Source organism: Carcharodon carcharias, chromosome 32 (assembly GCF_017639515.1).
Source record: "Carcharodon carcharias isolate sCarCar2 chromosome 32, sCarCar2.pri, whole genome shotgun sequence".
In the NCBI taxonomy this organism is placed as follows: domain Eukaryota; kingdom Metazoa; phylum Chordata; class Chondrichthyes; order Lamniformes; family Lamnidae; genus Carcharodon; species Carcharodon carcharias.
Window position 1 is genome coordinate 4,775,036 of NC_054498.1, and position 26,467 is coordinate 4,801,502.

Consider the following 26,467-nt stretch of genomic DNA (forward strand, 5'->3'; position numbering starts at 1 on the left):
ATGCCACTACCAAACACATCTTCCCTTCACCCCCCTTATCGGCATTCCGTAGGGATCGCTCCCTCCGGGACACCCTGGTCCACTCCTCCATCACCCCCTACTCCTCAACCCCCTCCTATGGCACAACCCCTTGCCCACGCAAAAGATGCAACACCTGCCCCTTCACTTCCTCTCTCCTCACCGTCCAAGGACCCAAACACTCCTTTCAAGTGAAGCAGCATTTCACTTGCATTTCCCCCAACTTAGTCTACTGCATTCGTTGCTCCCAATGTGGTCTCCTCTACATTGGAGAGACCAAACGTAAACTGGGCGACCGCTTTGCAGAACACCTGCGGTCTGTCCGCAAGAATGACCCAAACCTCCCTGTCGCTTGCCATTTTAACACTCCACCCTGCTCTCTTGCCCACATGTCTGTCCTTGGCTTGCTGCATTGTTCCAGTGAAGCCCAACGCAAACTGGAGGAACAACACCTCATCTTCCGACTAGGGACTTTACAGCCTTCCGGACTGAATATTGAATTCAACAACTTTAGGTCGTGAGTCCCCTCCCCCATCCTCACCCCCTTTCTGTTTCCCCCTTCTCTTTTTTTTTTTTCCCAATAAATTATAAAGATTTTCCTTTTCCCACCTATTTCCATTATATAAAAAAAAAAAAAAAAAAAATAAAAAAAAAAACCCACTAGAGCTATACCTTGAGTGCCCTACCATCCATTCTTAATTAGCACATTCGTTTAGATAATATCACCAACTTTATCTTTAACACCTATGTGTTCTATTGTACTATTGTTGTTGACATCTTTTGATATTCTGCTTCTATCACTGCTTGTTTGTCGCTACAACCACACCAACCCCCTCCACCTCTCTGTCTCTCTATCTCTCCGCCCCCCACACACACACCTTAAACCAGCTTATATTTCAGCTCTTTCCTGGACTCGAACTCAAGTTCTGTCGAAGGGTCATGAGGACTCGAAACGTCAACTCTTTTCTTCTCCGCCGATGCTGCCAGACCTGCTGAGTTTTTCCAGGTAATTCAGTAATTGGTGTTATTGGGCAGGTTGTCAGACTGGTTCTGCTGCTGTTGACCCTCTTAACAGACAGAGAGCAGCTTGTTATCAAACCACTCCCTGCAATCAGACTGGGTTCTCAGTGACTCGAATTTTATCAGTGGGAATGTGGCTGCCTTTTTGCCTCTGTGATTATCAACACATTCCAAAGCCCTGATTTTGTGGCATTTCATTAACAACAAAGAAAAGCATCATTTTACTGGTGTTGATTATTTTTTGGGGGTTAGCAGGGCAATTGTACCAAACACCGCAAGGAAAATAAAACAAAAACAGAATTACCTGGAAAAACTCAGCAGGTCTGGCAGCATCGGCGGAGAAGAAAAGAGTTGACGTTTCGAGTCCTCATGACCCTTCAACAGAACTGATTTAGACCCTGAATTCCTGCAAATACACAACAGGTCTTGGGGCATCTTAAAGAAGTAAATCTGGATCATGTTTCACATGAAGACCAGTTTTAACAAAGACCTCAACACCTATTTCTCCTCTTTCAGAGACTGACTGACCTGCTGTGGTGTTTTAGTTTTCTGTTCATAGTTCACATGAGGAGGTATAGGTTTAAGGAGCATCTTAAAGGAGGAGAGAGAACAAAGTGTTAGCCTGCTTTTATTTCCCCTTTTCAAATGCTGACTGACCTAGTGTATGTTTCCAGCACTTTCTGTCAAACTGCATGTACCTTCTCGTAAAGGCCCCAGTGTCTCTTTACTGAGAATGGATACTGTTGTTTAAGGGTCTGTAACATAAAGGGTTAACGTGGGACTGAGTACAGTTCCGCCCATACATTGATTTCAGAGAACACATAACCCACACCCAGGGTGCAGTGTAGTGTTGGACAGAACTGTGTGTAGAAGCAAACATGGACACAGCTCCAAGCTTGGACCTTTTCCTGTATCTATGTATATAGTTTCTATTAGTCAGCAAATACACCTAAGACTACAAAGACTTCAATAAGACCTACGCCCAAAACCCTACAGCAAACACAAGCGGAAGATTGTGTGCTGTGCTCACTCCTCAAATTTCCTTTATTATCTGCTGACAAATTAAAGAGGAGACTCCCTCAAGATTCATTCTTGCATCACAACCTTTCACTATCCAGGGAAATGCAAGCCTTTTCTTTATGGAACTCCTGGAACTGCTTACCGGTCAGTATCTTCACCACACCGGCTGCAGCGTTTCAAGAAGGCAGCTCACCATCACAAGGGCAACTAAGGATGGGTAACAAAATGGTGGCCTTGCCATATCCCAAGAATGAAGTAAAAAAAATAACTGGTCTGTATGTTCAGAGTAAAACCTACATGAGAGTCAGCCTTTCTTGCTGTGCATTAATAACACCTGAACAGTAGAGCTCCTGATGAGCTTAATTAACTTGTAATATGGCAATGCAGTGTCTACTGGGAGTACAGAGCCAGCATGCACACACTGCTAACCTTTCCCACACAAAGCTCCTATCCCAAACAAAGCTTCTTGTGTGTCTCCTTCTCCTCATCATCGCCCTTCCTCTCCCTGAAGGTGTTGGCTTTATCTGCAACCTGTGTCACTTATCCCTCCAAAGGCACACAGCAGCTCCTCAGATGTGAGTGGAGGACCTTCAACCATGGGGGGTTATCACAGCATCAACAGCTAAACTCAATCCTCCTTAAACCCAATGTCCACATGAGAACACTCCTATGTGGGACGTCACTGGGGAGGGGGATTTGGTCACTAAACCCCCTGCCTTTTTGAATTTTATTTTTTTGTTGTGTATTCCCACTCCGAGATTTGACCTGTGGCCTTCCTCGTTTCTGTCATTCAGTTCCATACTGGCCAAAGTGTTTCTGAACATCTTGCTTTCAGTATTTCAAAAATACCTTCTTTCATATAAAACTAAGGTTTCAATTTAGTTTCTTCTCACCAGGTTGAGCGCTGCACTGTTTCCGTGGTAACAGGAAGGGCTCGGAGCTGGGCTGGTCACCTCATGTTCTCCTCCTTCACTGTGAAGTGTTCCATGCTGTATTGTACTGTCCCTCTGACCATGCTGCTCTCTGTCTGATTCAGACCTTCCAGAAAACCCAGCCCTGTTCAATACTTGAGTGTTTCTCCACTGTTTTCAATTCTCTCTCTTACACTTCTTGATGAGATACAGAAACTGTATCTCAGCAGATGGACAGTATTCTCTCACCTCCATCCTCTAACTTATCTCCCTCTTTTTCTGTGTTTTTCTTTCTCCCCATCTCTTTTTTCCTCTCTCTATCTCCACCCTCCCTCGCTACCCTCATTTCTTTCTTTCTCTATCTATCTATCTGTCATCGCCTACTCTCAGTTGATTCATGTTTGCAAAGCTGTTAACCCCCTCATCCTTCTGTTTCTCCACCCCTTCCTCCTGCAATCTAAAGCTGGTTTAAGTACCAAGCTTGGCATCACCAAGCCACTGGCCTTTGTCCTCCCTATTCTGTGGGCCTTGAGCCTTCACCTGGGATTCCTCAATTAAATGATGCTCTCTGCTTCTGTGTTTCAGCTGGATGGAAGCATGTTTGGACGAGGAACTGCCTCCAACAACTGAGCTAGAGGAAGGGCTGAGAAATGGAGTGTATCTTGCCAAACTTGGCAACTTCTTCAGCCCAAAAGTGGTCTCACGCAAAAAGATCTACGACTGTGAACAAACCAGATACAAGGTAACCTGCTCAACTGCACGTGCTCGGGCATCTCTGGGGAATATCTGTCGCTGGGAAATCACAGCAGAAAACTATCGATAGAGACTGGAGGTGCTGTGAGTTCGAGCTCTGGAGCAGTGATTCAAATTGAGCGCCAACTGACTGGGTTACGTACTGACATTTTCTCTCACTGTAATGGAATAAATTTGGGCAAATTCCACTTATAGGTGAATCCAAAACTAGGGGCCATAAATACAAGGTAGTCACTAATAAACCCAGTAGGGAATTCAAGAGTAACTTCTTTACCCAGAGTGTGGTGGGAATGTGGAACTCCCTGCTACAGGAAGTGGCTGGGATGAATAGTATAGATACGTTTAAGGGGAAACTGGATAAGCACATGAGGGAGGAAGGAATAGGAGGGAATACCAATAGGGTGAAATGAAGAGGAGTGGGTGGATTGTTGTGTGGGGCATAAATGCAAGCATGAACCGGTTGGGCCGAATGGCCAGTTTCCATGCTGTAATCAGCACAGGCCTGGGACGAATCCTGTCCTTTTTCTGCTGTTTATGACCTAGTACACAGTTTTTGAAGAAACTTAAAGATTTCCTTCATGTCTTTTCACTTTTTTCATTGAAACACAGGCGACCGGACTCCATTTCCGTCACACGGACAACACCATCCAGTGGTTTAACGCAATGTCAAATATTGGGCTGCCCAAGGTAAGGGTTTGTTTTATTCAGTCAGATGGTGCACACCCACTCTGCCGTGCTCCTGTTTCTGTGCGAATGAAGCAGGCGGTGATGAAAGAAAATGAACAAATTCTGTCAGTGCCTGAGCAAAGAAAACAACAAATAAGGAGAGGGCTGTACGGCAACAATACAAATATTTCAACCTGCCTCTTCCTTTGTTGTTTTCCGATATTTTCTGCTTTTATTTCAGATTTCCAACAGTGACAGGTTTTTGTTCTGAACCTCCTCTTCCTGTTTACTTTCCCTCTCTCGTCTTTTTTCCAGAATAATATTCATGGAAATTTCCTTCCCTGGCATTTACACCACGCCCTGAAAATGCTGGAATTCCATCAGACCGCATTAACCTTGGCTACAGCCCAGCACTCTCAATACACCCTCCAAAGGACAGACAGCAGCTTTACTTTTAAGCCAGTTAGCTAAAAAAGAGTTGAACAAGTGTCATAGAATTCAAGATCCAAAGAAGGTTTCTCTGATTTTAAAATATATATACATGTTTCAGTTTTCTCCTCTTAAGATGCTGGCATTTGGAATGACAGACGTTATTGATCCCCATTTGTCACCCAAGTATGAGTCTGATAGGCTATTTGACTGTGGGGGCATCGCACCCAAACTTGATGCATTCCTCGTCTGACTTAAGCACCCTCTATTTCACTGCATCTTTTCATATTTCCGAAATGGCTGGGATTCATTTTGCTTTTCATGCTTATGGCTGGTGACTGATACTTGTGAGTTCAGTGCCAGTTCGGATTGTTTCATCAATGTGGTATTGGCTGCCATTCTCTAAGTTTCTGTATGTGGTATATGTGTAGCCTGTTAATTTTGCTTTGTTAATTTGCTCTTATGTCTGTGATAAGCTTTCTAAAGTTGTTTTCTTTAAGTAAGCAATACTATTCATGTACAACTTAAATACCTGATACAAACTGTAATTTCAGTGTCCTGAATCAGGCAGTTCACAGCCTCTGTACCTTACTTATCCCACGAGACAAGCTTCTGGCTCAACATTCTTATTATCAGCAAGACTGCCTATTTCCACCTCTATTACATCGTCCACCTCCACTCCTGCCTCAGTCTATCTGCTGCCGCTGAAACCCTCATTGACACCTTTGTCACTTCTGCATGCCTGGCCAGCCCCCCACCTTGCACTCTCCGTAAACTTGAATTCGTCCAAAACTCTACTGTCAGTCTCCTAACTTGCACCCAGTCCTGTTGATGCATCACTTCTGTGCTCACAGACCTACATTGGCTGTTGGTCTGCCAATGTTTCAGCTTTAAAATTTTCCTTATTTTCAAATTCCAAGTCCCATCAGGGCCTCTTCCCCTCCTCCCTACCTCTATATTCTTCTCCCGCTCTGAGACCCTCTGAGATAGCAACGTTTCTTTGACTATGGTAGCTTCTGCATCCCGACTGGTAAACTCGGGTCATTACAACTGTCTGTAAATTTCAGGTTCCAGGGCAGAAGAATCCAGAATTAAATCCCATGTTTTCATGTTTTAGTGTAGTTTTAGAGTGTGTAACAAAATGTGGACCTTTTGACAGGCATGTTAGAGACAGAGGATGGGAATTTTTTTTCATGTGCTAACTGCTATCCCATGGCATTGCTGAAGGTGAGTTGGAGGGCACAAAGTTTAATAATAACGAGGGGTAAACAGAATTTAATTTGAAAAGCATAACCAGAAGTAGAGATTAATGTGAAGCAACAAGTAAACACTGTACAAAAGATCTGCTAGCTGACCTCCTGTAACATTGCTCATGTAGCATTAAAGGAGCAGCGTTCAGTAAACACTGGGTAAGGTCAGTTAAAGTTTAATCGTACTTCAGGTCGGGATAGAGTGACTGGCTTTCCTGTTTTTGGGTAAGGTCAGACAGAAGTGACAGGTGTTCTGATTCTCCAGTTTGCTTTGCATTCTAAATTATTTATACTCTTAAGAGTGAGTGGAAAATTTGCATGTGTGGTATTAAACTGTGGCCAACGGGCCAGGTTTGATGGAGTGTTTTATTAACTAATCACATGTTTCTTTTGACATAGATTTTTTACCCTGAAACCACAGATGTCTATGACCGTAAGAACATGCCACGATGTATCTACTGTATCCATGCTCTCAGGTATTGCCTCTTGACATGAACCATACATGTAAGTGGTTAAACATCTGTCAGTGATGGAACAGATGTTAACCTAGGGTGTCTTGGCTGACTGTTCAACCAGGGGAGCATCAGAGCTTAACCCAGTCCACACTATTGTTTTCCAACGCTCCCACTGTCGCCGCTAGTGTTGGTATCCATCTCTAACCCTGGGTACTGAGGCTGATTGCAGTTCCTCCAACACTGCCACAGCTCAGAACCGGTTTCCCTAGTGGAACAGGCGCCACTGTTTAATCAGGGCAGGGAGGACGGGGGTGCAGTGAGACATGAGGAGAGTTACAGCAGCAATATCCACAGGGGACCTTCAACAGAGGAAGTTCCAGGACAATTGAAAAGGTTGGGCAGCAGGTGGGGGCACTCTCTCTCTCGTCAGCGTGGCTGAATTGAGTCCCCGATCTGAAGGCACCCATTGAGACTGTTTAAATCGTGGAGTAAAGAGGAGAATTCCTGCAATAAACTGCTGCTGAGGTAATGAGCCAGCATATAAAGGAACAGTGTGTCCTCATCCAGCCATTTCCTGTACTGGGGCTGATCATTTCCCAGTGCTGCAGCTATTCCTGACCCAAGCCACATGGTTCAGATCAGGAAATACCAGGCTGATTATTCAAATGGCTGTTATGCTCTTTCTAATGGGGTTACACCAAGGACAACATCTGGTGAAGAGCTGTGCCAATGCCAGTCGTGCACTCTTGTCCCTTACTGTTGCTGTAAGATTCCTATTCTCCCACTCACTCGGGCTCTCTTGCCCAGCATCCTGCTCTGTGCAGAGAGTTTCGGAGGGAGGCTTCATCAGACACAACAGAAACTTGTATTTTTATAGCACTCTAATGTAGGAAAATATCCCAACGTGCCTCACAGGAGAATTATCGAACAAAAGTTGGCACCGAACTACGTAAGGAGATATTAGGACAGGTGACCAAAAGTTTTTGTCAAAGTGGTAGGTTTAAGGAGCATCTTAAAGAAAGAGAGAGTGAGAGAGGCGCAGTGGTTTAGGGAGGGAGCTCCAGAGCTTGGGGCCCAGGCAGCTGAAGGAAGGCCACCAATGAAGGAGATTTTAAAATCAAGGATGCACCAGAGGCCAGAATTAGAGAAGTGCAGATATCTCGGTGAGTTGTCTGACTGGAGGACATTACTGAGATAGGGAGGGGAGAGGCCATGGAGGGATTTGAAACCAGATTGACAATTTTAAAATTGTGGCTTTGCATAACCAGGAGCCAGTGTAGGTCGGCAAGCACAGGGGTGTTGGGTGAATGGGACTCAGTGCAAGTTGGGATACAAGGCAGCAGAGTTTTGCATGAGCTCAAGTTGAGAGATGATGGGAAGCCACGCCTGAAAGGTTTGTCTCTAATTTTTAGACCCGGTCTCCCAGTCATAGACTTCCCAATCAGCGGAATTAGTTTCTCTGTACCTACTCTATTAGTTCCATTTAGTATCTTGAAAATTTTCATCAAATTACTCCTCAACTTTCTAATTTCTAGAGACCATAACCCTGTTCTGTATAATCTCCTTTTATGATGTAACCCTTGAAGTCCAGGTTCATCTCGCACTCCCTCTCGCACTCTCCCCAAACCCAAAGTGTCCCTGACTAGCCATTCTCACCTGACCAAACGCCCCCATCCCCAGTGGGTCTGGAGACCTGACTTAGCCCTGAGGAAAGTCCCTCAGACATGCAGTGCTGTGTGGGATTCCAAGGTAGGACTGTCTAACTGGCCATGTGCTCTGCTGCCAGAGATGGAATATCAGACGGGGTACCTGCCCCAATGACTATCCAGGACCCCCAACCCTGGCCCGCTTGACAATCTGTTAGTGTGAACAATGGCTGAAGGCTGAATCAGATTCGCTGTCCAAACTGACCAATGAACAGTGGGCAGATGTGTGTGGTACTGAGGCCAGCCGACAATCTCAAACTGAGAGAGGGCTGGGGATAGGGAGACAGGGTTGCGTGGTGTTACTGGCACCTGGACTGTGCTCTCATATTCGCTGATTTATCCTCTCCATTCCTTTGGCAGCTTGTACCTCTTTAAACTGGGATTGGCTCCACAGATTCAAGATCTGTATGGGAAAGTTGCTTTCACAGGTGAGGATGCTTCAGTTTTATCACAGTTTGTCATTAACAGCGAAGATCTTCAACAAATAGCAAGTGCTCTTTGGCAGAGCATGTTAGCACATTGCATTGATCCATGTACAGTGCACAAGGTGGTGTGTGTGTGTGTGTGTATGTATACGGAGGGTTGGTGTACATGGCACATTGAGCTAAGGTGTGAGTGTACACAGAGGTGGTGTACATGGTAATTTTGGGCCAGTGGAGGGGTGGTGTATGCAGGGGTGGTGTACATGGGGCATTGGGCTAGGTAGGCACACCCCGTTACGAGGATTGGATTTCAAATTGGTTCTCAGAGGATTGTAGTGCCTGTGGGTTCAGCCATGCTCACCCACTGTGACCATGTCTGCAGGGTTTTCCTTGAGATTTCTGAGGACGGGTGTGGGGCTGGACACCCTGAGGGTTTGTTATTCAGGGTGCTGTTGGTCAGGAACTAGACCTCCTGGACTGGGCTCCACACGGCTGAGTCCACACTGTCTGTGTGGAAGGAGAAGGACTGCCCCCAGTCCTCACATCAGTGGGGTGTACTAACGGGCTGTGGTTATGAGAGAACATGAGAACTTGTCCATATGGGACTCCCAGCAGGAGCGGGGTAGAGGGGGTGATGAGCAGGCATGTTGAGATGGCTATTCCACAAAGATAATGAGCCAGATGTGATCCAGTGTTGTATTTGGTGACATAAAGGGATCTTTTTATCATCTATCCCTCAAAAGAGTAGGTGGAGCGAATATGGAGCACAAAATTCCCAGATATTGCCCTGACTCAGTGCAAACACTCTTGGCTCCGCGTCAGAAGGTTGTTAGTTCAAACTCCACTCCAGAAACTCAAACATAAAAATCCAGGCTGTGACACCCCCAGTGCAATCCTGAGGGAGTGCTGCCCTGTCAGAGGTGCCATCTTTCAAATGAGGTGTTAAACCAACACCCCATTTGCCCTCTCATGCTGCATTATTCAGAGAGGAACAGGGAAGTTCTTTCCACTGTTCTGGGCCAATACTTATTCCTCAACCAATGGATTATCTGGTCAGTTTAGGAAGCCCAGCTGATAATGTTTTCGACCCTCTCCCTGATCTGCAGGCAACTGCGGCTAATTTGATCCCATGCATCAGGCAGATAGGAATCCCTTCTGTAAGAGGAAAACAGGAGAGAGTATAGAGATAGAATAGCACCAGATGAACAGTTAGCACTAACACAGGCTGATGGGATGAATGGCCTCCTTCCATGCTGAAATTTCAGTGGTTTCAGACTGCAAGGGGGAAGATGGTAGCTGATCTCGCCAATTGGATGATAAGATTGAGCTGACGGGCCTTTGTTCTAGGAGGAGAAAATTCAGGCAGGATTGTCGTTCAGTGATTCATTGTTGGAAAGTAGGGAGGTAGTTGTTTGGTAGTACAGAACTTGAATGTTGCTAAAAAGAGACATGTCTAAGCTTTTTGTCTTGCACTCATCAGGACACCTTGCAAGAATACCAGTGTAAGGGAAAAACAACAATTTATACTGTATGTGAAGAGAGTGCTGATCAGTTGGCAAATGGCATTGCCATGGAGAATACACCAGTGATGGTGACTGACCATTAACTGCCAAGCATTGTTTGAAATTTAAATCAGGCAGCTTGACCCTGATTGGTCAAGGCATTGCCCTGACTCATTCCTCAGATGGGGAGGAGAATGGCATCTGGCTGGATCACAATAGTCTCCCTGTCCTCCACACTCACTGTCTGGACCCACACGGGATGATTTATCAAAAGTCAAGCAGCACACATAGGGCCTTAACCCAACAAGTGTCAGCATCTTCAGATGATGAGGTAGGAAACGAGCAAATAATCTGGTTGCTTTTCCAAGCGACAACAGTCTGCTCGGGCTGTTAATGAGGCTGCTATCTAATCAGTTGTTTCCAGTGCACAGCTCTTAATCAAGTCTGGCTAATGGTTGGGCAGCAAGGGTGCAAAATACAGATAACATTTATCAAAAACCAAGTCCGTGGGGAATTTTGAACCTTGTACCAGAGCCAATCTTTCTCTTTGTTGGAGCACATACAGAATCTATGCAACAAAGCCAAACACAACAAGTAACATAGTGGAGACTTAAAGAGGTTCCTGGAAACTTGTAGCTGACTTTATGTAGATCCATTAAATCATAAATGAATGAGCCTGTTTACGAAACATTACCCTCCCACCAGCTGCCACAACTTCCCAATCTCTGCTCTTGCTCCGTAAGGGAAGTCCTGCTATTCAGGGAGTTGGGAATATTCCAAGCAGCCAATTTTGGGATTGAGGGAGATAAGGGACTTGGGGAGTGAGTGAATTTTCAATTATAATTTTCTCTGAGAGAGGGGAGACCCTGTAGAGGGTGAAATTATGAGCATAGTTTGTTTTTTGAGTCCACTTATGTCACTGCGTCCAACAACAAGGCAGTTCTTTCCGTGACTTCCCATTTACTATCCTCTATTTGGATCATGATGCAAGGGAGGGAGGGTTGGTGAGAGAGTGGAGGATGGGATGAGAGAGAGTGGATGAGGGAGAGTGGGAGAGGGACAGGGTCCAGCAGAGTTCAGGAAGGTACAAGAAGGCAGAGGACCACATGGGGTGAGAGAGCTGGAGGGTTAGTGAACAGGGAGGGTCAAATATAGTCAGACATACTCCCTAACTCCTGTTTTATCTATCCTGTCGGTTACAGAAGAGGAGATTAACAACATGAAGACCGAGCTTGAGAAGTACGGGATTCAGATGCCCGCGTTCAGTAAGATAGGGGGAATTCTGGCCAATGAACTATCGGTGGATGAAGCAGCCTGTAAGTACCATTGGGGTTCAGATCCTGAGGGTTGGGGCCGGTTGTCTGAGCACTTCACACTCCAGCTGGGACAGCAGTGAATGCTCAACAAATAATGGCACTCCCTCAGTCTGGAAGGGTCAAAATCAAGTTGTTGCTCCTGATGGTGAAGCTTTAACTTGCACTGGGCGAGGTGTGTGTTGATGATGGCTGAGATCAGGATTGATGTTATCTGTGACACTCTCACCGTCCAAGGTCCCCCCCCACAAAGATTGGCCCCTCAGTGAGGTTACTGTCTGTGGAACTATACTCAGTGAGATTTAGCATCTTTAACAATGACGAAAGGTCCCGACGTGATTCACAGCCACAATAAGTTAAAGAAATCTGACACCGAGCGACATAAGGACAGGTGACCCAGTTAAAGAGGTCAGTTTGAAGGGGAATCTTAAAGGAGGAGAGAACAGCAGAGAGATTTAGGGAGGGAATTTCAGAGCTTGAGGTCCAGCTGAAGGCAAAGCCACCAAGGCTGGAGTGATACAAATCAGGGATGCTCAAGAGACCAGAATTGGAGGAGCACCGATATCTCAGTGACTGTAGTAGATTACATAGATAGGGACAGGATGAGACCATGGAGGAACTTGAAAACAAGGATGAGAATCTTAAAATCAAGGTAATCAGTGTACGGGGTGGGGTGGGGGGTTGATGTGGGTGGGGTGGGGGGTTGGTGGGGGGTGTTGGTGGAGCAAGGGGGTTGGCGGGAATGGGGTGGGAGGTTGGTGGGTTGGGGGAGATGGTGGAGTTGGTTGTGGGGCGGGGGAGGGGGGTGTTGAATTGAGGAGAGACAAAAATCAGATTCTGATTCTGGTTTTAAAAGTTGATATGCTACTAATTGACGTTTGTCTGCCCTGCCCTTAGTGCATGCAGCCGTCATTGCCATCAATGATGCCATAGAGAAGGGGGTTCCAGCAGAGACACTGGCAGCGATGAAGAACCCCAATGCCATGCTTGTGAACTTGAATCCAACGCAGAGTGTGCAGTATCAGAACACCCTGAGTGCTGCAAAACAGGAGAAGACGGCAAACGCCAGGAATAAGGTGGGCATCGGTAAAGCAAGGGGGGCTCTATAAGAGGTGTGCATCTGTGATGTATGGCATGTGTATGTGTGAGAATAAAATGGGCTTGTATGGTGTGCATGAGGCTGACGCGCATTGTGTGTTGTGGTTCTCTATTAACCAGCATCATGCAGTACAGAGGAGTTGAAACGAATGCTGAAGGATTCTCCTTACAGTTATCACCAACTGATTGGTGAAGCCAATGCTTGACATTATCACCTGATTTTTAAATAAAATATTCATTCTTCAGATATAAGCATCTCTGACAAGGCCTTCATTCATTGGCCATCCCTAAATGTCCTTGAGAAGTTGGAGGGTGGGACACATTTTAAGAGTAAGAGACTGAGATGAGGAGAATTTTTTTTTCTTAATATGTGGAATTCTGTTCCCCAGAGAGGCGGATCATTGAACTTATTCAAGACAGATTTCTAATAGACAAAGGAATAGAAGGATTACGGGAGGCCAGACAAGAAAGTGGAGCTGAAGCCACAACCAGATCAGCCATGATCTGATTGAATGACAGAGCAGGCTCAAAGGAGTAGGAGAAGGCCATTCGACCCTAAGTCCTATGTTCCTATGTGAGCTGCCTTCTTTGAACAGCTGCAGTCAATCTGGTCTAGGTACACCCTCAGTGCTTAAGTGAGTGGCTTGCTACAGCATTTGAGAGGGCAATTAAGAGTCAGCCACATTATTGTGGCTCTGGAGTCATATGTCAGCCAGACCAGGTAAGGAGGGCAGATTTCCTCCTCCTGAAGAACGTTCGTGAGCTAGGTTGCTGTTCATTGCAGGATGAGTAGAGGGATACCTGTATTGCGGAATGGAACATTCTGCACCTAGGCTCATGTAAAATGAATTTTTTTTTATGGATTGGTACCAGAGGAGGTTGTGGGTTCCAGGGACCCAAGCGAAGGAAAGGAGCAGGAATCTGAAATATCTGCTGTGATTTTATTGTTTTAAGGATATGCCTGGGAGCCCCCAGGAAGAGAGAGACGTTTACGAAGAGCTCCTCACACAAGCTGAGATCCAGGGAAATGTGAATAAAGTCAACTGTAAGTTTGAATAACCTCGCAACTCCTTAGAACCCATTCAGGATTTGAAGCCTCAGTGTTGGGGGGATGGGGAGGGGGAAACTGTCTGTCAGGGCTCTGACTCCCGGCAGCTGCATGTGAATCTGTGGCGTCGGTGAGATCAGAGCGGGCTGCACTCACAGTTGAACAGCTGGGTCTGCACGTTGAAGAACAATGAAGTGTGATGACTGCTTCTGGAACCTGTGTCCCAGCGAGAGTTTGCACCTTTGGGGAAATGGACAGAAAAGCATTCAAAGCAAAATTGGTAGTGCCAGTTGGGTGATGTTGACTCCCCCCGCCCCCCCCCCAATCCCCCCAACCTCCCCCACCCCACAACCTCCAAAGTTGAGCACACACCCTGCCAGCTGTGGACAGAAGCTATTTTGAGTCTCTTTAACTGAATGTCAGCCATGGCTCAATTGGTAGCACACTCGATTCTGAATCTCAAGGTTCTGGATTCAGGTCCCACTCCAAGGTTTGAACACAAAAATCCGTGTCACTGTAGGAGTGCCGTCTTCTGGACGAGACTTTAAGCAGAGGCCCACTTCCTGCTTTAGTGGATGTAAAAGCTCCCGTGGCACTATTTTAAAGAAGAGCAGGGGAGTTATCCCCAGTGTCCTGGCCAATATTTATCCCTCAGTCAGCATCACAAAAAACAGATGATCTGGTCATTATCACATTGCTATTTATAGGGGTTCACTATGCACAAATTAGCTGTCATGTTTCCAACATTACTCAGTGACTACACTTCCAAAACCAGTACTTCATTGGCTGTAAACATCCAGTGGATGTGAAAAGCGCTATACAAATGCAAGTCTTTTTTCTGCACTAACTTTAGCCTTGAAACCAGCCACCCAGCCTTTCTGAGCCTGTCGACTGTCATTGGGCACATTTTCTTGGAGCAGAGACCCTGTTTTTCAATAACCTGATCAGGTTTCCCTGTGTGTTAATATAAACACTCCCCTGGCAGTTCTTTTGTGCCAGCCATACCTGGAGGCCAGCACTCCCTGCGTGAATGTGTCACTGAGAACATTCAACAGTGGCTGCTGTTCTACCACTTGTTCCCTCCTTCACATGGGACTCACTCTAAAAGATTAGGTTTTTCCTGGAGTTTCTCAGGCAAGCCCACAGTTATTGACCTATCCCCAGTGCCCTAGATGATTTTGAACAGCTTTACAGAATCTTACAGCACAGAAGGAAGCCAATCGGCCCATCATGCCTGTGCCAGCTCTTTCTTTTTTTTCCAAGTATTTATCCAATTCTTTTTTTGAAAGTTATGATTGAAGCTGCTTCCACTTTCAAGCAGCACATTCCAGATCACAACAACTCAGAGTAAATAGAATTCTCCTTGTCTGCTACTCTGATTTTTTTGCCAATTATCTTAAATCTGTGTCCTCTGATTACTGACCTCCCTGCCACTGGAAACAGTTTTGTTTTTTCCACTCTGGTAAAACCTCTCATGATTCTAAACACCGGTGTTAAATATCCCTTTAACCTCTGGCCTAAGTAGAACAATCCCGACTGCAGTTTGTTGAAGCATTTCAGAGAGCATTAAGAGAGAGTCACTTCTGGTGGGACAGTAATCAGGTGTTGGCCCGACTGGGTTAAAGAAGGACAAACTTCCTTCCCTGAAGGACATGGCAAAGTGGTTTGGCTCTAAAGCAATCCAGCAGCTTCTGTGGTGATTTTTATTTTCCTGGTGTGAGCTTGCAAATTATAGGATTTATTGATTTCGATTTCACATTTTGCCCTGGTGGGATCTGAACCCGTGACCTCTGAACAGTTGAACCATTTATTGTCTTATTGTTTAAGTCTGGTGCTGGCAAAGGCTTGTTTTATTTTACCAGTTGCTCCTTCCTATCACCTATGGACACAGAGCACGAGGCAGCACAAGCCTTTGAGTGACAATTGTACAGCAAACCCATGATGGCTGTTCAAATTGCAGTTGGTTCTGACTATGTTTGTCAATTCTGTTGGACAGCTTCCTAGGGATACCATCTCATAACCTCCCGCTGCTCCGCTGGCATTGCCCTGCCATTGGTCAGTCAACATGTCCATTCTCGTGCTCCACCTTCCCAGGGCCAATTGGAAATTCAACAGACAAAAACAAAAAACTGCGGATGCTGGAAATTCAACAGACTGTTCAAAGAAAATTTTAAAAATTTTTTCACACCACTGTGATGTTTCTCCTGTGGTGTTGCTCACAGCAGTGCCCGAGAGATTAAATTCCTAGAGACTCCAGGACAATTCTGGACGGTTGGCAACCTTAGATTCTTCATCAGGAGAGTTGAGCTGTTGGATTATTGCAAACAGTTTCTCACCTTTCAAGTAAAAAAAGTTTTTCCTAATAACTGTATTAAATTTATCTTCATTAATTTAAATCTACCAACTTCCGGTTTACTTTGATGAGCTAAACAGAGCTTTCTCATCCACAACGTTACTTAGACTCTGACCATTGCCCTGTTGTGATTTTAGTACAGAATAGTCTGATGAGTATAGACGGAGCTCTGGGGCAAGGAGATGGGATCGCTCTCTACAATGCCCTGAAGTCTCCAGCCTTGGGCCTGAGAGAGGTGGAGTTGGACAACTGCGACTGGTACCTGAAACAACTCTCCTCCGACAAACAGCTGAAAGCACAGGTAACAAGTTGGGGTAGTTTTCCAAAGATAGGAAGATGAGGAAATATGTCTTTTACGCAGTGAGCTGTTGCAATCTGAAATGTGCTGCTTGAAAGAGCAATGAAAGCGGAGTTAATAGTAACTTTCAAAAGGGAATTGGATATATACTTGAAGGGGAAAAATTTGGAGGGCTATGGGGAAAAAGCAGGGGGAGTGGGACCAATTGGACAGCTCTTTCAAAGAGCCAGCACAGACACAATAAACTGAATGTCATTCTGTATTGTCTCATTCGATGATTCTACAAGTCAAAGGCCACACACTGCAGCTGGGATTGCTACAGTTGTCAGAACTTCCTTGGCAGCATTTAGGATACTGCGTTGCAGTATTGTTCACATATTTAAGAGCTACTCATAGGTTGTTGCACATTTCCTAATCTCCCTTCTTTCTTAAACCCCAATCATCCTTCACCTTGCCAGGAGCAGGGCTCACATGAGCCACTAACTAAAGAGGAGTTACAGTTCGGAGTTGATCAAGCCAATCGGGATGCTCACAGATTCAAGAAAAGTGAGTATATGTCACCTCCTTCTGTACTGTAAGATTTGTGAATGGGCTTGGTTTCAGTTGCAGTTGCAGTCACTCGCACTGTATACAGGACAGGGGACAGTAACCTGGAGGGAGGTGTTTTGGTGACTCAATATCATCATGGACTTTACTGGCTAAATTTTATTTTATTCACTCATGGGAATTGAGCATTTGCCAGCATTCATTGCCCATCCCTAATTGTCTTGAGAAGATGGTGTGTGAACCACTGCAGTCCATGTCAGAGCACGCACACAGTGCTATTAAGGAGAGATCACGCACATGAATCACCACTAACATCTCTCAAAAATATCCCAAAGTGTTTGCTATGCAATGGCCATTTTGCGATCATTAAGTACCAAAAACAATATTGAACAATTTCTGCTGTCAGTTGAGGGAAGAATGTTGCGCAGCACAAAAGAGTTTCCCGCCTTTGTCCAAATTGTTTTGGGACAATTAACATCCACCCAAACAATTGGACGAGCCTCAGTTTAACATCTCATCCAAAATACGAGCAGTCTGAACCTCCCCTGGGAGTGTTTTATCGGGACAGAGTAGAAGGAGCTTTATTCTGTATCTAACCCCGTGCTGTACCTGTCCTGGGAGTGTTTGATGGGGACAGTGTAGAGGGAGCCTTACTCTGTATCTAACCCCGTGCTGTACCTGTCCTGGGAGTGTTTGATGGGGACAATGTAGAGGGAGCTTTACTCTGTATCTAACCCCGTGCTGTACCTGTCCTGGGAGTGTTTGATGGGGACAGTGTAGAGGGAGCTTTACTCTGTATCTAACCCCGTGCTGTCCCTGTCCTGGGAGTGTTTGATGGGGACAGTGTAGGGGGAGCTTTACTCTATATCTAACCTCGTGCTGTACCTGTCCTGGGAGTGTTTGATGGGGACAGTGTAGAGGGAGCTTTACTCTGTATCTAACCCCGTGCTGTACCTGTCCTGGGAGTGTTTGATGGGGACAGTGTAGAGGGAGCTTTACTCTGTATCTAACCCCGTGCTGTACCTGTCCTGGGAGTGTTTGATGGGGACAGTGTAGAGGGAGCTTTACTCTGTATCTAACCCCGTGCTGTACCTGCCCTGGGAGTGTTTGATGGGGATATGCTCTGCCTGAAATGTGAATTACTTCTGTTTACAGCAATAACTTAATAAAGTTCACGTTTATCTCTGTATTATTTGATGGGACTCTGTAGACCATGAATTGACCATTATTCAGGCTTTGTAACAGAATTTAACTTAATCTTTTGTTTCAGTGCTAGAAGCTGTGTCACGAATCAATGCAGCGATCCGCAAAGGTGTAGCGGAGGAGACGGTGACGGAGCTGATGAATCGTGATGCCCAGTTACCAGAGGTGCACCCATATGCAGCCGAGTTGTACCAGCAGGAGCTCTCCACCTTGCAACAGCAGAGCCACCAGGTGAGATTGTCCTTACCCAGTGATCAAGGGGGCAGAGCCACCAGTCTGATTCAAAACAGTTATTTCACACTGAAATCCACTGGTTAACCCTTGAGCTACTGACATATTCAGGGCCCCAGATTAACTAGATTGACAGGATTCATTTATTCGCAGCCCTTGCCCTGGGACATCAAACACCAATAAACATCACCAGCTTCGTTACTGGAATACAAAACCCTAACTATCAAACTATACACACAGACATAATATATTTTTTATATATATTTTTTTTATTCATTCACGGGATGTGGGATTCGCTGGCTGGGCCAGCTTTTATTGCCCATCCTTAATTACCCCTGAGAAGGTGGGGAGCTGCCTCCTTGAACTGCTGTAGTCCATGTGGTGTAGGTACACCCACAGTGCTCTTAGGGAGGGATTTTGACTCAGTCTCTGAGTCCTTCTCACGTTATTCCTTCTCATGCTTCCTTGGTCCATTCTTATCACTTGATTTTCTTCTTTTCTCTTTTGTTTATGTGTGAGGATGAATGAACATGTTGTTCAAATTTCTCTCGGGGGCCAGGGATTATTTACACTTACCCTCCCCTCAGGAGATTAAATGGGTGGGTAGTGTCAGTGATAGGGGAGAGTGTACATGGGGCTATGGGAGGGGATTAAATGGGTGGGTAGAGTCAGTGATAGGGGAGAGTGTACATGGGGCTGTGCGAGGGGATTAAATGGATGGGTAGAGTCAGTGATAGGGGAGAGTGTACATGGGGCTGTGGGAGGGGGTTAAATGGGTGGGTAGAGTCAGTGATAGGGGAGAGTGTACACGGGGCTGTGGGAGGGGATTAAATGGGTGGGTACAGTCAGTGATAGGGGAGAGTGTACATGGGGCTGTGGGAGGGGGTTAAATGGGTGGGTAGAGTCAGTGATAGGGGAGAGTGTACATGGGGCTGTGGGAGGGGATTAAATGGGTGGGTAGAGTCAGTGATAGGGGAGAGTGTACACGGGACTGTGGGAGGGGATTAAACGGAGAGTGTACACGGGGCTGTGGGAGGAGATTAAACGGGAGAGTGTACACGGGGCTGTGGGAGGAGATTAAACGGGAGAGTGTACACGGGGCTGTGGGAGGAGATTAAACGGGAGAGTGTACACGGGGCTGTGGGAGGAGATTAAACGGGAGAGTGTACACGGGGCTGTGGGAGGAGATTAAACGGGAGAGTGTACACGGGGCTGTGGGAGGAGATTAAACGGGAGAGTGTACACCAAGTAAGGTTTATATTTTTGTTCACGGAAATCAAAAGGCATTAAATGTTTTAAATGTCTCTGGGAATAGGGTAACCTAACACATGCTGAACTGGCCGTCGCTGTGGAGATGTTATCTTCTGTGGCACTGATAAATCGTGCTCTGGATGCTGGTGATGTGAATGGGGTGTGGAAGCAGATCCAGAATTCGGTGACAGGACTCACTAATGTGGATGATGGCAATGGACAGAGGTAAGAAGCTGAGGGCTAATGGAGCCCAGCAACCAGATTTGTTCAGCCTGTAGGAAGGCATTGGAACAAAAGACAAGGTAAAACAGTATAAACAGAATGATGGGTTAAACTTCCTATTAATAACAACTTGCATTTATATAGCACCTTTAATATAGTAAAACATCCCAAGGTGCTTCGCCAGCATCATCAAACAAAATTTTATACTGAGCTAAATAGGACAGCTGACCAAAAGCTTAGTCAGCCAGGTAGGTTATAAGGTGCTTCTTAATGGAGGAGAGAAAGGTGGGGCAGTTTAGAGAGGGAATTCCAGAGCTTAGGAGCCTGGAAGCTGAAGGTTTCACAGAATCACACAGTGCAGAAGAGGCCTTTCGGCACATTGAGTCTGCACCGACACATGAGAAACACCTGACCTACCTACCTAATCCCACTTACCAGCACTTGGCCCATAGCCTTGAATGTTATGACGTGCCAATCCAGGTACTTTTTAAAGGATGTGAGGCAACCCGCCTCCACCACCCTCCCAGGCAGCGCATTCCAGACCATCACCACCCTCTGGGTAAAAAGGTTTTTCCGCACATCCCCCCTAAACCTCCTGCCCCTCACCTTGAACTTATGCCCCCTCGTGACTGACCCTTCAACTAAGGAGAACAGCTGCTCCCTATCCACCCTGTCCATGCCCCTCATAGTCTTGTACACCTTGATCAGGTTGCCCCTCAGTCTTCTCTGCTCCAAGGAAAACAACCCAAGTCTATCCAACCTCTCTTCATAACGTAAATGTTTCATCCCAGGCAACATCCTGGTGAATCTCCTCTGCACCTCCTCCAGTGCAATCCCATCCTTCCTACAATGCACACAGTACTCCAGCTGTGGCCTCACCAAGGTTCTATACATGTCCAAAATGATCTCCCTACTTTTGTAATCTATGCGTCGATTTACAAAGGCAAGTGTCCCGTATGCATTTTTCACCACCCCACTAACATACCCCTCCGCCTTCAGAGATCTATGGACACACACGCCAAGGTCCCTTTGTTCCTCAGAAATTCCTAGTGTCGTGCCGTTCATTGAGCACTTCCTTGTCAAAATACACCTTCCAAAGTTTAGCCAACAATGGTTGAGCTGTTAAAATTGAGGACGCTCAAGAGAATGTATTTGAAAGAGCCAAGAGATCTCAGAATTGTAGGACTGTGGGTTTACAGAGATGGGGAAGGGGCGAGGCTTTGGAGGGATTTGAAAATCAAGGTATTGCTGGACCGGGAGCCATTGTAAGTGAGTGCGCACAGAGGTGATGAATGAATGGGACTTGGTGAAAGTTAGGATTTGGGCAGCAGAGTTTTGGATGACCTCAGATTTATGGAGGATTGGCTATTAAACGCTTGCCAATTGACTTTTGGCCACTCTCCAAATTTTTCCACCCCACCTGTGATGATGCCTGCTGCTGGCAGGACTGGAAAATCCTGGCCGTTGTTATGTCCTGTTAGGCTCTCCCTGTGAGTACTGTTTGTGGACACTGGAACAAGAGGAGGCCATTCACCCCCTCAACCCCATTCTGCCATTCAATTAGATAACAGCTGATCTGTATTTTAACTCCATCTACCTTGGTGCTGTAACCCTTCCAAAATCTCAATTACAGTTTTGATATTTTCAATTTATCCCCAGCCCAATAGCTCTTTGAAGAAGAGAGTTCCAGGTTTCTTAAACATCTCTCTTAGATCACCCCTTTAATCTTTGTTCTTTTCTGTGTGGTAGGTATGTTGATGAACTGATGAGGCTGAAGGCCAAAGCTCGAGCAGAGGGAAATGAGTTTCTTACCTGGAATGACATCCAAGGATCTGTCGACCAGGTGAATTTGGTGGTTCAAGAGGAACATGACAGTAAGTGAACAGTGGAAACAAGGGGCCAGGCCTCTGTTTTACTACAAAACACCTTTTAATTTTTGAGCTCATTCAGCTGATTGAAAATCCTTCAGGGCAGTTTTTGGTGCTGTATGTGGCTCTCTCTAGTTTAATTTTAACGAGGTGAACGACCCCAACCTCAGTATATTTGGGTCAAGGGGAATTACCTCTTTACACAGAAACCATTTCTTGCAGAAACTCAATAGAGCAAATTTTCCCGGGGTGCTGCATCAGTCCAACTGATGCAAGTAGAAAGGGAGTGGAACGAAGGCAAGGGCAGTGATGAAGGCTTGAAAGAGGGTTTTGAAGATAAGAGGTATGGCAAGGCGAGAAGAGTGTAGGGAGAGAGTGTGATGAAGATAATCAGGAATTCTGAAGTTGCCACTTCATCGTTTGACCCCTTGACCTATTCTCACGGCTTAGTCTGATGTAAAACTCCTGAGTATATACCTTTATTCCTGTGAGATCATATCCTACTTTTATAAATGTGTACAAACTAGTGGGGTGTATCTGAGGAATGTTCTGGATGTCTGTTTTCTACGGATCTGTGAAAACACTCTTTTCACTGAGGTAATCCCTGAAGTATTTTGATTTTCTTTTTCCTCTCATTGTCACCCCTAACACTGCACTCTGCTACCTCAGCTTCACCTTGACAGAGAGTTATAGCCTCCACCCGATACTCACACACCTGCCCTCCTGTGTGCATGTCACTAATTGCTGATCAGACCCCTGACTAGCCTCCTGCCCTGGTCTGAGGGTACTGAGGCCAATTGTAGTGGGGCACCCCCCCCCCCCCCAACTACTGCTGCAATGAAGTAAGTCAGCTCACAATGAAGGGTCCAATCTCCAGTCAAAAGTACAGCCATAAACCAGCTTTAACCGTCAACCAGGTTAATAGCACTAACTGAGGACATCACCGAACCTGTTTATGGGCCTCCTATGCCCTGCACACACACCTTTTGGTTAATGGTTCACCAGCTCACTCCTCCAGTCAGCCTTTCCCTGCTCTCAACACTGATTGTGGCCCATTGTTCTGGTTTGTGTTCTTAACTGGTGACCTTGGAAACGGGACTGTCCTGATCAGATTATCCACGTTTACTTTTTAACTTTCTGACTGCTGGGTACACCTCCATGGCCACTCTAGCCAAGTCATTGCTCTTTCCATGTGTGTGTGTGTGTGTGTCAGCTAACTCTCAGGCCATGGGATGCATCATGACCCAGCCCACTAACCCACCATTCCCTGCAGGTGTACGTGTGCACACACACGCACGCACGCTTAAGGCGAGCAAGACGAGTGGGAAAATTGCAGGTGCATTTGTCATAATTTTCCAAGGCTTTTTATGTTCAGGAATTGTGCTCTTGGATTGAAAAATTGCAAATGCCGCTGTGTTATTTAAAACAGGAGGGAGGGGGACACCAGGAAACTACAGACCCGGTGAAGTGAACATCAATTGTGAGGAAGTTTGTGGAATCTATAATCAGGGACAGAATAACTGAGTTTTCGAGCAAGTGTGAGCTGAACAGATAGTTGGCATGGGGTAGGTCTGACCTGATTGATTTAACTGAATATCATGAGGTGGCCACTAACTTGCTGGGCAGGGGTGGGTGTGGGTTTTGTTAATATCAACATCCAGAATGCATTCAACATAGTGGCTTGCTTCCAGCCAAGACTGGAATACAACCACAGAGTCACAGCTGCTGAATCTTACAAGTGGGGGTGGTTAGAGAGAATTCTGACCTCCAACACCTTCAGAAAATCACATTTTGGGATCCAGTATAAGAGTAATTTGGGACACAGCGTACTCAGGAGGAACAGGTAACTTAGGGCTTATAAGAACAAAAACAATTTATTATAATGCTTTTAATAAAATGTTCCAAGGTGCTTCACGGCGGGGGGGGGTGGGGGCGCGATGGTAAGACCATAGAGGAATTCGAAATCAAGGATTAGAATATTAAAATTAAAGCTTTCCATGACTGAGTGTTTCCCTTGCCTCGTGTCTGGGTCTATTCACTAATTGATAAGAGATTAATTGCTGAGATTAGTCAGTAACTCCAATATCATTTATGTTGCGACCACCAGGATGGTCGAAGCAAAACTTAAGGCACTGTGATCTTTTAGCCCTCGTACAATTCTGAATGTTTTAAAGTGTTCATTCTTCAGGTTTGATCCTGCCCTTTGGGAATCAACCTCAGGAAATCACAAAGTAAAGCCTTATCCAATTCTCACCTGATATCCATCCATCCCACGCCTCTGAGACATGATCAGGAGCTGGAACCTAGCTTATTGTTCTTTTCCCCCACCCACCAACCTGGGGTATTGAGTCTGCGCATACCCAATGATCGGAGGCGATGGTGGGGGTGATGAGATGGAGGGTCCAGCTCGGTTGCAGATGGTTCAAACCTCAGGACAGTCATTCTCTCTGTCTGTCTCTGTCTGTCTCTGTCTGTCTCTGTCTGTCTCTGTCTGTCTCTCTGTCTGTCTCTCTGTCTGTCTCTCTGTCTGTCTCTCTGTCTGTCTCTCTGTCTGTCTCTCTGTCTGTCTCTCTGTCTCTCACTGTGTGTGTGCATGTGTCAAACTGTGTCTCACTCTCTCCATCTATGTCTTCCCCCTCGCGCTGCCTGTGCAGCTCTTTGTCGCTTTCTGTCTTTGTGTCTCTCCCACTCTTTGCCTGTCTTTCTCTCTCTTTCAATGCCCCGTCTGACGCTTAAAGAGCTGTTTCTGATCCTCTGCTTTATTTTCCAGGGATTAAGGCAATTGGTTTGATTAATGAGGCTGTGGATGAAGGGGATCCTCAGAAGACTCTGAAAGCTCTGCTCCTACCTAGTGCCAAACTGGCTGACGTCTCATCTCCAGTGGCTGAACATTACCAGGAAACACTCATCCGGACCAAGAGGGAGAAGGCTCAGGTACGGAAGCTTGGGCCATGACACTAATAATTCACACCAGAAAACACCAATCCCAATGAGTCTGACTTGCATTTAAGTCCATCAGGCGTTGTCTAATATACAAGTGTAAAGTGCAGGACTCCAGAAGGTTCCTACAGCTCACCCATCTCTGGGAATTCCCTTATCCCCTGTTCCATCCTGCTCATATCTCCCACCAACCCCCTGTCCACCTTGAGTGACCTAAAAAAATTTGACTCTGTTAGCCAGACAAGACTGCCCTTCACAAACCCGTGTTGATACTCATTGAGCAGATTGTGTTCACTTGTTCCAACCCTCAGCCACTGATAACCTTGCAGAAATGTTCATTCAACTGGCTTCATGCTGACAGATCCAGTAGTTTGATTGTTCAAGACAGGTGGGAAGGAGAGGTTTAGGTAGATACTTCCAGATATTAGTAATTAGACAGCTGAATTGTGAGTCACAGGAATTTACTGTAGCACGAGAGGCCCGAAGGTGGCTGTTCAGGAAGACCCCAGGTTCGATCCACAGTTTGTGCTGTTTTAATCTGGTTCAGTAGAGGCTGCAGCCACCACTCCTGATTTCAGTGAATCCAGCCACAAAGTGCATGTGTGGTAATTGAGGGACAACAAGACTTTGGTTTCCCCATTTCCATGGTTCAGTATGATACTGACACTTAGCTATGTTGGTTAAATTCTCTCGCTCGCTGTCTTTCTCGCTCGCTCGCTGTGTCCCTCTCTCGCTCGCTCGCTGTGTCCCTCTCTCGCTCGCTCGCTGTGTCCCTCTCTCGCTCGCTCGCTGTGTCCCTCTCTCGCTCGCTCGCTGTGTCCCGCTCTCGCTCGCTCGCTGTGTCCCGCTCTCGCTCGCTCGCTGCGTCCCTCGCGCTCTCGCTCGCTCGCTGCGTCCCTCGCGCTCTCGCTCGCTCGCTGCGTCCCTCGCGCTCTCGCTCGCTCGCTGCGTCCCTCGCGCTCTCGCTCGCTCGCTGCGTCCCTCGCGCTCTCGCTCGCTCGCTGCGTCCCTCGCGCTCTCGCTCGCTCGCTGCGTCCCTCGCGCTCTCGCTCGCTCGCTGCGTCCCTCGCGCTCTCGCTCGCTCGCTGCGTCCCTCGCGCTCTCGCTCGCTCGCTGCGTCCCTCGCGCTCTCGCTCGCTCGCTGCGTCCCTCGCGCTCTCGCTCGCTCGCTGCGTCCCTCGCGCTCTCGCTCGCTCGCTGCGTCCCTCGCGCTCTCGCTCGCTCGCTGCGTCCCTCGCTCGCTCGCTGCGTCCCTCGCTCGCTCGCTGCGTCCCTCGCTCGCTCGCTGCGTCCCTCGCTCGCTCGCTGCGTCCCTCGCTCGCTCGCTGCGTCCCTCGCTCGCTCGCTGCGTCCCTCGCTCGCTCGCTGCGTCCCTCGCTCGCTCGCTGCGTCCCTCGCTCTCTCTCGCTGCGTCCCTCGCTCTCTCTCTCTCTCGCTCTCTCTCGCTGCGTCCCTCGCTCTCTCTCTCTCTCGCTCTCTCTCTCTCTCGCTGCGTCCCTCGCTCTCTCTCTCTCTCGCTCTCTCTCTCTCTCGCTGCGTCCCTCGCTCTCTCTCTCTCTCGCTCTCTCTCTCTCTCGCTGCGTCCCTCGCTCTCTCTCTCTCGCTCTCTCTCTCTCTCGCTGCGTCCCTCGCTCTCTCTCTCTCTCGCTCTCTCTCTCTCGCTGCGTCCCTCGCTCTCTCTCTCTCTCTCTCTCGCTCTCTCTCTCTCTCGCTCTCTCTCTCTCTCGCTCTCTCTCTCTCTCGCTCTCTCTCTCTCTCGCTGCGTCCCTCGCTCTCTCTCTCTCTCTCTCTCTCTCTCTCTCTCTCTCTCTCTCGCTGCGTCCCTCTCTCTCTCTCTCTCTCTCTCTCTCTCTCTCTCTCTCTCTCTCTCGCTGCGTCCCTCGCTCTCTCTCTCTCTCTCTCTCTCTCTCTCGCTGCGTCCCTCGCTCTCTCTCTCTCTCTCTC

General features: G+C 46.9%; 1 protein-coding gene across 2 annotated transcripts in view; it reads left to right on the top strand.

The window, feature by feature from the left end:
* The window catches only part of iqgap1 (IQ motif containing GTPase activating protein 1), a 122,925-nt gene that overhangs the window by 44,416 nt on the left and 52,042 nt on the right, over positions 1-26,467 (top strand). Inside the window, exons 3-15 of one of the 2 annotated variants that reach the window (XM_041178356.1) lie at positions 3,555-3,711; positions 4,332-4,409; positions 6,467-6,543; positions 8,589-8,656; positions 11,355-11,468; positions 12,363-12,541; positions 13,518-13,608; positions 16,102-16,265; positions 16,727-16,808; positions 18,079-18,242; positions 19,558-19,718; positions 21,465-21,589; positions 24,354-24,517. In XM_041178356.1, coding sequence (XP_041034290.1) covers positions 3,555-3,711; positions 4,332-4,409; positions 6,467-6,543; positions 8,589-8,656; positions 11,355-11,468; positions 12,363-12,541; positions 13,518-13,608; positions 16,102-16,265; positions 16,727-16,808; positions 18,079-18,242; positions 19,558-19,718; positions 21,465-21,589; positions 24,354-24,517 — 1,624 coding nt within the window. Of the gene's footprint in view, positions 1-3,554; positions 3,712-4,331; positions 4,410-6,466; positions 6,544-8,588; positions 8,657-11,354; positions 11,469-12,362; positions 12,542-13,517; positions 13,609-16,101; positions 16,266-16,720; positions 16,809-18,078; positions 18,243-19,557; positions 19,719-21,464; positions 21,590-24,353; positions 24,518-26,467 lie in introns of both variants that reach the window. The other variant, XM_041178355.1, reaches the window with a different exon arrangement.